Genomic DNA, 11652 nt, shown 5'->3' on the forward strand with positions numbered 1-11652 from the left:
CCAGTGTCCAGAAGCAAAGCCACTGTCACAGAGCTCTTATAGTGTGTGTTTAAAGGCTGGGGGGAAGGAGGGGGGGGGGGGGGGGGGGGTCACCACTCAAAAGCATAACAGTGGGCTATATTTATAATTGTGTGTGGGGGGGGTTGTGGTTGGAAAAGTTTTGCGTGATGAGGGCTCAAAGTTAAGCGAGGAAGAGAGGAAAGAGAGAGAGCGAGACAGAGAGAGAGAGTTGTTAGCATTCCAGACTTCCCCTCTGAAAAAGATTTTCACCTTTTTTTCTTTCCTCGCTGTCTGTTTTTATCCTCCCTGTTTGCTATACAATATTTATAATTATTTTGTAAAAGTACAAATGGAAAATAATGATTTGTTGCCTTGAATAAATCAACATTACAACAGGATCTGTTTAATCTCTAAAAACACATCTTCAATAAGATCTTCAACATGGAAAGAATCTGACTTGAAACTAGGCTGTTGGTTAGACGACTATGGTTTGACCTGGCCGTCAATGACATTGGTTGTGAGGATCTCGTGTCTAATAATACCAATAGGCAGGACAGAGCATCCATGTAGAATGTTCTCCTGTCAGTCTTCCTGAGCTCATAGTCAAAGATAGTCATCTGGTGATGATGCCACACAATGAACCAACAATGTACCATGACACCACAATTTTTATTGTACGATTCACAGATAAACAGCTTTCTTTTTCACTTTTAAGGACAGAATAAGGGGTTTCCAATTACCCAGCACAGGGTGACACATCCTATCCCACCCTATCTGTACAATCAGAAAAGTCCTCTGCTAATCGTCTAAATCCAGCCCAGCAACTCACCAGCTTCCTGACAGACAGCAGAGCAGTCTCTGGGCTGTCAGCAGCCCAGAGAGCTGTCTGAGTAAACTTCTATTCTAGAAAGATAGAGTAAGAGAGAGAGGGGGGAGAGAGACATAAAGATAGAGTAAGAGAGAGAGGGGGGGAGTAAGAGAGAGAGGGGGGGGGGGAGAGAGACATAAAGATAGAGTAAGAGAGAGAGGGGGGGGAGACAGAGTGAGACATGAAAATAAAGAGCAGCGTGGGCCGATTTGGGAAAAGAAATGGGCAGATAAAGGTCAGCAGTGAGAAGAACTAAAGACTAAAGAAGTGTGTGTGTGTGTGTGTGTGTGTGTGTGTGTGTGTGTGTGTGTGAACTTGCTGTGTTCCATGCAAGTTCCCAACAGGGACTGTTCTGGGACACTGAGAGAGTACACATTAAAAATGAATCCGATACACAGTGTACCAGTAATCCCTGTCTCTATCAGTGACATTGAGTCACCTCTGCAAGGGTTACAGGCGCCATTTGCTCTGACCAGCACAAGTGCATGTAGCTTGGCTTAATATGGACAGTGGCACATTCCAGACAACAGGGGTTTAAGATAGTGGGATTGAACCATGATGCACACAGTACACACTATCATATGCACAAGGGCTCAAGCACACTTGCCGCTCACACAAACACACAGAACACACACACACTAATACCCCTCCTATTACTGGCCATGTGGCAATGTTTGCTACATCTGCCATGTTACATGATGTGCTCCATCTGTCTGTTCCACCGGGATGGGTTTCTGGGTGGAGGAAAGCAGGAAGACAACATCAAATCCTCACGAATATCATGTTGTCTCACGTATTCTGCAATGTTCTCTGAGCTCTGTACCTAATGATAATGGTTAGGGTTACCCCTGGGTTAACTGATAAAAGATTACATGAACAACATTTTCTACTGTAAGGTCAGAGTCAACTCTTATGTCACATTAATTGTGCATATTCTGTTTTTAACAAAGTAGAATTCGAAGATGTTTTCATCAAACCCTCCCTCCCTGTTTTCCTAACTAAGACTTATTGATAAAGGTCGGACCGTGATTCGCATCAGACGAAATCGATTGTTCATGATAGAACCCGATTTGTATTTACATTCACATCAGTGTGCTGTTTCCATGGAAACAAGTTTAAAGTTGAAACAGATTGGGTCTGTGTGAGATTCACAGCACAGAGTATTCATAGATATAAAATAACACAAACATACGTGTTAATTGAAACCAGAAGAGATTGTTAACCAAGGGAGAAAACAAAAGGATAAACATTAACTGTGTGTGTGTGTGTGTGAGATAGTGTTTGTGTGTGTGTGTGTGTGTGTGTGTGTGTGTGTGTGTGTGTGTGTGTGTGTGTATGAGATAGTGTTTGTGTGTGCACACCTGTGATTAGTTTCACCTTCAACAAAAAATGACAAGGAATTATAATTAGTATCCCATCACAATTTCAAAGCCGTCGACGGGAAACCAAACCTTTTTACAAAGGCTTTCGAGGTATTTATTGTGCATACTTTCATGTTGAAAGTGACTTTCGAGATCTAAGGGGCTTTTAAGCAACAGCTTTTAATGTCCACAGACAACCTTATTGAAGGTCATAGTTGTGGGATTCCATTTATATCTGTATTAAAAACACACAAACCTCATTGTATTCTACTGACCAATTTCACTATATCCTAACTAGCCGACAAGCCAAAATAATAAAAAAGCTGACAGTTGGGATATGAACATGACCACAGAATAACATAATAAACAAAAACATTGTTATTCTTCAATTTCCATGTTTATCATTATCGACAATACTGGAGCTTGCTACACCATCAGATACAATTTAAAATGAAAACATGAATACATAAAATGCATAAATTAATAAGAAACTAAAATGAATTTCAGCCCTGAATACAGATTTAAGAAGAAAGAAATAATATAAACATTTTCTAAAATGCGTTACCCATGATCAATTCTTAGCTAAAGACTGAAAGTGAGGTTGACTGTCATGTTGTCAAATGTATAGGTTTAAATGGTGGGGAGTCAGGTGGCTGAGCGGTAAGGGAGTCGGGCTAGTAATCTGAAGGTTACCGGTTAGATTCCCGGCTGTGCAGTATGACGTTGTGTCCTTGGGCAAGGCACTTCACCCTACTTGCCTCGGGGGGAATGTCCCTGTACTTACTGTAAATCGCTCTGGATAAGAGCGTCTGCTAAATGACTAAATGTAAAATGTAAATGTATAGGTTTAAATGGTAATTAATTCCACTGCCTTCAGATCCTGTGGGAGGTTTTCAAAGCCTGAGGCTGAAATCTGGTCCTGGTTCTAGGAACTACTAAATGAGTCACAGTCATCAAGACTCACCTACGTAAGAGTATATGATATTAGTTTGGATCTCAGGGTCAACCCATTTTAAAAGTCACAGGTTTTCAAAAATGAGGTGATACTGTTGGCTCTTTCTATCTGAAAACGCATTGCATTATATGTATTTGGTTGAGGCACAATTGTACTGTTATAAAATCTATCAAACTCACAGTGTACAAACGTAATACTTTTGGCTTTGTAGAAATGATATTTCAAACATATTGAATAGTACTTGACAGTTTACATTTAGTCATTTAGCAGACGCTCCTATCCAGAGAATAGTTCCAATTAAAAATGATAGTGACACCTCCAAATTGAAATGACCAATAAATGAAAACATCAAAAGCCTTCAGAGTTACAGGAAAAATGAACTAAATGAATCACCCTTGCAGCAAGAACAGATGAAGGGCATTCTCTTGAACAACTCTGTGATTTTCCAACTGTGACCACTGCACAACAGTTATGCAAAATCACCTTCGGTCTGCTTGGTGAGGAAAACACTTGGAGGCCAAACAGGCCAGTGAGGAAAGGTAAGCTTTTACAGCAGGTTAACTCAATCTTTGAATTGGCCATCTGAGTGGCTTATTATGAAAACTTTTGATTGGATCCTGTCTACATTTACTTTGTTGGAGTTCTAAAATGGCAAACCAACATCTAGACTTTACAAGCAAAGTCGAGGAGGGCTGCCTAAAGGACAAAGAGACAGAAAATCAAAGGGGAGAACAACACAATGAGGCTCTTCTCCTTGCAAATCCATGGAAACCATGGCAACGATCCCGCTCCTTGGTCAAAGGTCAGATAAAAGTCAAATGTCTTTACCGATGGTCGATGCTAACACATTGGTTATATCGGACAAGCTTTCAAAGAAATCTTTCCATCTTTTGTGTGGCATAAATGTACAGTCTGTAATATGTGCCTGGCCCATTGTGGCTTCGACAAAAGCAGGATTTGTCAGACACCTTTATGTATTCTCTCCGGACCGCGTGCCCAGCACATTCTGTCCTGCCATATTACATGTCTTTCCTCCGTCAAGTCTTTTCGCATGAATCGTATAAACAGAGACTGTCCTTACCAGCTCCAGGTTACAGGATTTAGGCAGGAGTGCCCATGTTGTTGTGTTGTGGGGTGTCCAGAGAGCCTGGTGTGGGTGAGGCGTGGGCTGGGCCTGCTGGGGGGAATGGAGTGGTACTGCTTCGCTGCTCTGGGAGTCCTGGCATCTTTCCTCAGTTTCCTCATGGATCTTAGTGTGACCAAGCTGTTGCGAGGTTAGACTGGCTCACACACACACACATATATACACACATACACACACAGAAGTGCCCCACACACATGCATACACGCACGTATATACATTCATATATAAGTTTACCTGATGAAATAAGGATGATTTTTTTACTTTTTTCACTGTTTCATTTTCCATCCCTCTAGCTCACCAGTGGCTGTATGTGAAACTAGAGGGGCACATGCTGCTTCAGTTTCTTTGCTGGACCCTGTATCCCGTCTCCCTGTGTGCTCTCTCCTCCTCATTCACGCACAACATCTGCCCATTTTCAGCAGGTAAGACGAAGCAGGACCTCTCTGACCACGTTTCACAGCGGGGACACACACACACACACATCTTCACAAACAACACGCAGTCCTCACAAGTCGAAAAAGCTTCTTGAAAAGCCACGTTGTCATTTTAGGGGAGTTATTTTCTTATTTTGTGTTTTTCTACCTATGTTTGTTACAGGTTCTGGGGTTCCTGAGGTGCGAACAATGCTGTCAGGTGTGGAGATGCCTCATTACTTGTCTGTGACCAACCTGTTTGTCAAGGTTGTGGGTCTCGTCTGCACCTTGGCAGCCGGTACTTCAGTGTTCCTGGGGAAAGTGGTAGGCTAATTGCCCTTCTCTAACACTTCTGAATCACTCTCTGTCTCACTGTTAATTTCTCTTTGTGCATCTCTCTCCTTATGTTTCAGTTTCTATGGTTTGAGATGAGTTCTTAGCATCATGAACAATAGAAGAATATTGGTCTGGTTTAATTTCAGGGCCCGTTTGTTCATATAGCCACCATGTTGGGAGCTTATCTGAACCGTCTAGCCACTCTCCTCAGTGGAAAAAAAGAGGTACGTAATACCACATTTCTTTCTCCCTTTATAATCCCTTTGTCCATTGTAAACAAAAGATCAGTTGGAATGGTGAGTTTTCCTGTTAAATACATAACTTATGAGCCCCCAAATTCAACCTTCGTCCTCTCCTCGTTGTTGTAGGAGAGACCAGAGAGGGCCATGCTGGCAGTAGCTTCAGCAGTTGGGGTAGCTAGCTGCTTTGGGACTCCCATTAGTGGTGTGTAAGCCTATACCTTCCTCTGACGCACATGCCCTGTCAATCAAAGAGCCCCATCATTTCAGTGTACCCCATTTCAATGCATATTGTCATTTTATCTGTCCGTCTCTCACTCGTGAAATTGATTTAGCACTTTCCCTCGCTTGCGTCTTCTCTCCTCGCTATGCCTTTCTTTCCCTTTCCCTCTCTCTATTCCTCACTACCCATCCAATACCCCCCCCCCCCCCCCCCCCGCTCTATTCTATTTTTTTATCTTTAAATACTCCACCCTATCTCATCTCTAACCCCTTGGCTTCCCGCAATCCCATCTTCGATTTCTTTTTCTCTTTTTCCCCTCCTCCCCGCCACTCCTCCATATCATCTTGCCCACATGTCGTCTCTCCCGTGCTCCTCTTCCCCCTCGCGTTCTTGTCTCCAAGGTGTGCTGTTCAGTGTGGAGGTGATGTCTTCTCACTTTCCCCTGAGGGACTACTGCCCGGGCTTCTTCGCCGCGGCGTGCGGAGCCGTGACCTTCCGTCTCCTCGCTGTGTGGAGCGGGGAAGGAGGTAACAGCTCTCTGTCGCCCCCCTTTGGGTGATCAGGGGAGGCCCTGTTTGCGGAACAGCTACTGGACAGGGGTTAACTACCCTTGAAACATGTTTATTCTAATAGAACAAGTGTTTCTAAAGATCTGTTTGTGCTGTTCCCAATGAAGACTTCCTGGACCACCGGGCTAGGACTAAGAGGGTCGAAGGATGATTGCATTTTCTCGGCATTCAATCTAGATGTAGAAAGGAAAATGCAGATTTGATTATGTAAGGCCAGCAGAGATACATGGTAAAGTGATTTGGGATCTGATTGTGTTTCATTCTTTTGCCTCCAGATACTGTTCAGCCCTTGTTTAAAACCAGCTTCTCCGATGACAAGCCGTTCTATCCACTTGAGATCCTGGCCTTTTCTACAGTGGGGTAAGACAGCTTATCTCAACATTGCAGAACCTTGGATGTGTTGGACAGGGTTCAAAATCATTTTGCCAAATAAATATACCATCCACCATCCCATAATCCAAATATCTGTGTTGTTTGTATGTGTGATTTTGGAGCGTGTAATATCTAAGTGTGTTGCTGCAGCAGCGTGTAGATATTGTGTTTTCTGCTTCTGTATGTGTTCTATTTTGATATTCTCTCAAATTGATCTCAAAGCTCCCATAGATCTACCAACCAAACTAATCCACCCCCCCACCCCCCCACCCCGTTCGTTTTCCCATTTTCACCCTGTTGCCACGTTGCTTTTTAAAAAGGCTTTTGTTTCCATTGTGACACTGTATGCTCTTCCAATAATGACTTCCGATGGCCCATGGCTGCCAGGTCTATAAATACGCTGCTTCTCAGTGTGTATCTTTGTGTCTGCTCTGTCCTGATCTAAGACTGCTGTGCGGAGCTGCCAGCTGTGTCTACCTCTTCTGCCACCGCTCCATCCTGCGCCTCGTCAAAACCAACAGAGTCCTCGCAAAGATGTTGACGACAGAGTGAGACCTGTTTCCCGACCAAGCATTGTTTTGTGACTGAGTGATTCAAGCCTGCCTCGTATTGTTTGATGCTAATAACTTGGATTGCTTACTGCTCTAGGTACATTGCAGACGGTTTGTCCTGTTAGACGTGCTTGTGATGACAAGCAGTACAGTCTGCAAGGGCACGCTAGAATTGGACTTGGCAAACTGTAATGCCTTCTGAGAGGCAATATGGGGCACAGCACAGAACATAAGACAATAGACACACATTAAAACAAACAAAAAACAAAACAAAACGACAGTCCCAGGTCTCTACGAAGAGGAGATGCCGTCATGTCATTGTGTGTTTGTGTCTCCTTCTACACGCACGACTCTGTCACCAGGAAAGCCCTCTACTCAACCATGACGGTGTTCCTCCTGGCCTCCATCACATTCCCTCACTCTGCAGGTCAATACATGGCTTCCAAGGTGACACGCTTTGAACACTTTTCCATTGAATATTTTGAAGGATTGCCTCTGTATCTTCTGAGCTGGGCCTTGAAGACGCGTTCTCTGTCTCTCTGTAACAGTACACCATGAAGGAGCTCCTCTCCTCTTTACTGGACAGCAGGCGATGGGACTCCAAATCCCACAATGCATCACTGGAGCTGGGGTCAGAGTTGAGTCCTTGGTCAGAGTGGAGCCCTACAGGGATTCCAGTCCACGCTACTCTGGTGTGCTTTCTGGTGATGAAGGTATTGAATGTTCATGCACCTAATTCTGTCCTACTAATTGGGTGATGAGAACACATAGCATTATCCGGGTTTGAACATGTGCTTCAGCAAAGTGGCAAATGCAATAGAAAGATCACAACATCACATATCACAATATTCCAGATCTAGGCACACAAATGCAAAATGTAAATTTATATGATTTTTATTGTTTCCTCTGTGGGAGGGGAATTGATTCCCAGAAATATCTTAATGCGAACAGCTTCACAATGATTACTCGCCACTCAAGTAACAATGCCGACCGCTGCTCTGGCAACATCTGTTTCATTCATATTCAGCTGTGGATGCTTGTCTTGGCTTGCACCTTACCCATCCCCGCTGGCTACTTCATGCCTGTATTTGTCTACGGTGAGTGGGAACACACCTAAAACATTACACATTTTTCACTTGTTTCGACCACTTCAAAATCACTTCCTATGCGAATAGTTTTTGCAATTATCATCAACCTCAATCGACTCTTCCACTGTGAACGGCACATGACCTGACACGCCTCCCTGCACCTGCCGCTGTGCCTCAGGTGCTGCGCTGGGCCGTCTGGTTGGAGAAACGCTAGCTCATGTCGTCCCAGAGCAGGGTGGGAGTCCCATCAACCCCGGCGGCTACGCACTCGCTGGTAAACCAACCGACTGTTGTGACATAACAGGCTTTCAAAATGCATCAAAAAGCAACAGTAATGGGGATGCCTAAGTTATAAGTATAAGTATAAGGTGTTTCTTGTCGTGATGCATGTGGATGCAGTAAAGTGCCTCTTTTGGCCTGTCATGGGGGAAGCAATGCATAAAAGATGCCTCATTTTCTGTGCTGTGAGGGACTCAACACACTCTAAAGTGCCTTTTTTCCCTGCCGCAGGTGCAGCAGCCATGTCAGGAGCGGTCACACACACTCTGTCGCCCGCTCTCGTGGCTCTGGAGATGACGGGCCAGTCCTCCCATGCCGCCCCCGTCATCCTTGCCACCCTCATATCCAACGCTCTGTCTCGCTCCGGGAAGAGGCCGTCTTTTTACGACGCCATTTCCCTCTCCAAGAAGCTCCCGCACCTCCCCTCCTTACTTAGAGCCTGCCCCAAGTGAGCCTGATTAAAACCGACACCCAATTAACCCTTGTGTTATCTTCGAGTGATTTGTGACCCACCGTCGTATTGCGACAACTTTACCGCATACAAAGACAAAGTGAAGCATTTTCTTTTAATCGTCGGGCTGTCTCAGACCCCCCATATTGCGAAGGTTAAAATAAAATAATTTGTATTTGTTTTTGTATTGGGTAAAATTGGGTAAACACAACGATGGTTCGTTATGAACCTTTGGGTCATGTGACCCGAAGGCAGCACAAGGGTTAAAATAAGCAAGGCAACTGTTCGCAAACACTTCACTGCTCGCTTTCGCCTTGGTTTCGAGAAAGGTGTTTTCTTTAGTGTGCCACCAGAAGGTCAGACTTGATGTCTGGGAGACTATGTCTGGCTTGCATCAGTTGTTTTCATGTTACGTGATGTGTTATGGCTGTACTCTGCTTCTTCCCCCTCAGGATTTCTTCTGTCTGCCTGGGACAGGTTCTAGGCCCTTTATGGGCCTTGCTTCAGAGGGGCGTTGGGCCCAGGGAGGTTCAGCAGGTCCTCGACACTTACACAGACCCGGAGATTGCCGTGGTGGAATCACTGGGTGAGAGCACTGCAAAGTTCTGCTGGATTGGACTCACCTTGTGAAGGGGCTCTTGCTGCCTTGCTAGTATTGTTCGCTCCTACCTCAGCAATAAACGACAAGCACTTCCTTAACCTCACAGCAAGCCCTGTCAAAGAAAAACAAAAAAGAAAACCTTGTAAGGTCTCAAAGCATTCAACATCCACAATGACCCTGTACTATTGAGAGACAAAATGTTCCCTGGAGTGAAAGAATCGGGTGAAGACTTGTCACAGCAGTATTACTGAATTGAATTAATTAGCATATCTTTTATTTGACAAAGTGGCATGTTTCCTATGGCAACATAATTCACTTGAGAGTTGATGACACGCTCGGCTTGTAGGTCTGCTTCAGTCAGTGAAATGAGGCTGTCGCTGTCTCACCTGTTCCTTGCTGTCTTTTCAGACTCGCCGATTCTCCTGGGTTCAGTGAAACGGTCAGACCTGCAGATGTTTCTCTCCCACACCAAAGATAATGTAAGACGAGACACTTCTTCTAAGGGAAGAACATTTAACGTGCTATCCTTTCTCACCCACATCCATCATCCTACCTGTGCCTCCGATTTACAATTCTCCAGGTTTTGAAATCACTGGAGGACGTCTGTTCCATCAAATCACCTTCTCTCCAGATCTCCAATGACACCACAATTGTGGAGGTAAACGAAATGGAGTGTGGCTTTCCTCACCTGACAGTTTATTTGACAAATGACTCCAGACATCCCAACCTGCAGACTCATTTCCGGGAGGTGGCTTCCGGTGTTGTGTGTTGTCTCCTTCTCCCCTGTGTCAGGCTCACGGCGTGATGAGTGTGATGTGTGCAGAGATCTTGTACGTGACTGAGAGAGGGAGGCTGGTTGGAGTCATCACATGGCTGGAGGTGTGGTAACATGTGACATGGGGAACACACAGCACATGAAACATCACATGCTCTAACTTCAACCCTGGCCGAAGAAGTAGTAATGTGTCATTTTGGATCGTCACCTGAATTTTGGTTTTTAAATACTCTGAGGACCTTTATGGATTTTGTGTGTGCGATTTGAGGTAACGACCTTGCTTCAGTATGTTAATCAGGGGTTTCTTGTAATGGAAAGGTGGTGAACCTCAAAATGATTTGAAAGGGTAATACAAAAGTATTCCCAGGAGACAGTACTGTCAATTCAAGAGTCAGAAGGGTATGCTTTTTTAATTAAGCTTAAAAAAGATTGCATGTTACAGTCTATTTGTTGTAATGTTGTTGTTTGAATGCATCGCTCTCTCTATCTTTTGATCTCTCTCCTCCTATTTTCACAGATGAAAAGAATAATGGAAAACTTGGCTAAAGACATCTAACGCATCTGTGAGCCCAGGAGCCCGCCTAATATCAACTGTAATAATGACACGTTGTTTCACTTCATCCTCATTCTGAGATAAGATTGTTTCCTCCAGGCAGCAGTCATTTGGCTTCGGGGCCATGTGATAAACATCTATTAGAGCTTCTTGATGAAGCACTTCTTGTAATTACGTAAACCTTTAGCCAGCCATGGGTGTTGGATTGGCTCATTAAACAGACATCTCTCACATCTATGCATTTCCTGAAGGGAAGATATCGTTTTATGAAATGTTTAATATTCATCACAGAAAGTCCTGATGTCATAAAAATATGTTAGATTAAAGGTCAGTGTTCTGAAAGCAGATCTAATACAAAGAAGATGTGTTATGCTGGGCCGTTGACCTTTCTCGGTTGTCTTTGGCGAGGCATGTGAGAGTGAAATAATTCACAGGGTTAGGGTTGATGCTCCTAGGAACACATACACATTACCTACGGTACATTGTCAACTTGCAAAATAAATTTCAATTGCAATTATACATCTACAATTGCTTGTGGTTTTCAACCATCAGGACCAATGCCCTGACCGTTTTTCCCAACCTTAGAAAGAACATGGCTATTGTTTGAAGCCACTGTCTAGCTTTCTTCCCTGCGTTAGTCTCGCTTCCATTGTGTGTGATTTTCCACAGTGAGCAGGACAGCTACCCCTATTTGTTGCTGTCGATCTCCTATTAAAATTCCAATCAGGAGATTGTTCTGTAGAACGCGTTTGTTTTCTGAATGAGATCATATTATCCCTGTCACTTCCTTTGTCCTCGTTATCTTATATCCTCCACTTTGTCTCCATTCAGTGCTGTAATATGGTAACAATAACAGGGGGCCATCATGTGAGAC

The 11652-nt window shown here is 44.1% G+C and overlaps 1 protein-coding gene across 1 annotated transcript; it reads left to right on the forward strand.

The window, feature by feature from the left end:
* The first annotated feature begins 3832 nt into the window (after positions 1-3832).
* clcnk (chloride channel K) lies at positions 3833-10781 on the forward strand. The gene is made up of 19 exons (XM_067240538.1): positions 3833-3986; positions 4327-4458; positions 4622-4750; positions 4926-5065; positions 5224-5301; positions 5446-5521; positions 5941-6066; positions 6384-6468; positions 6927-7028; positions 7394-7478; positions 7580-7744; positions 8059-8128; positions 8298-8393; positions 8519-8846; positions 9302-9435; positions 9859-9929; positions 10031-10108; positions 10243-10329; positions 10743-10781. The coding sequence occupies exons 1-19, from the start codon at positions 3833-3835 to the stop codon at positions 10779-10781; spliced, it is 2175 nt and encodes a 724-aa protein (XP_067096639.1).
* Positions 10782-11652: the final 871 nt, after the last annotated feature.

Source organism: Osmerus mordax, chromosome 7, assembly GCF_038355195.1.
Source record: "Osmerus mordax isolate fOsmMor3 chromosome 7, fOsmMor3.pri, whole genome shotgun sequence".
Taxonomy (NCBI): domain Eukaryota; kingdom Metazoa; phylum Chordata; class Actinopteri; order Osmeriformes; family Osmeridae; genus Osmerus; species Osmerus mordax.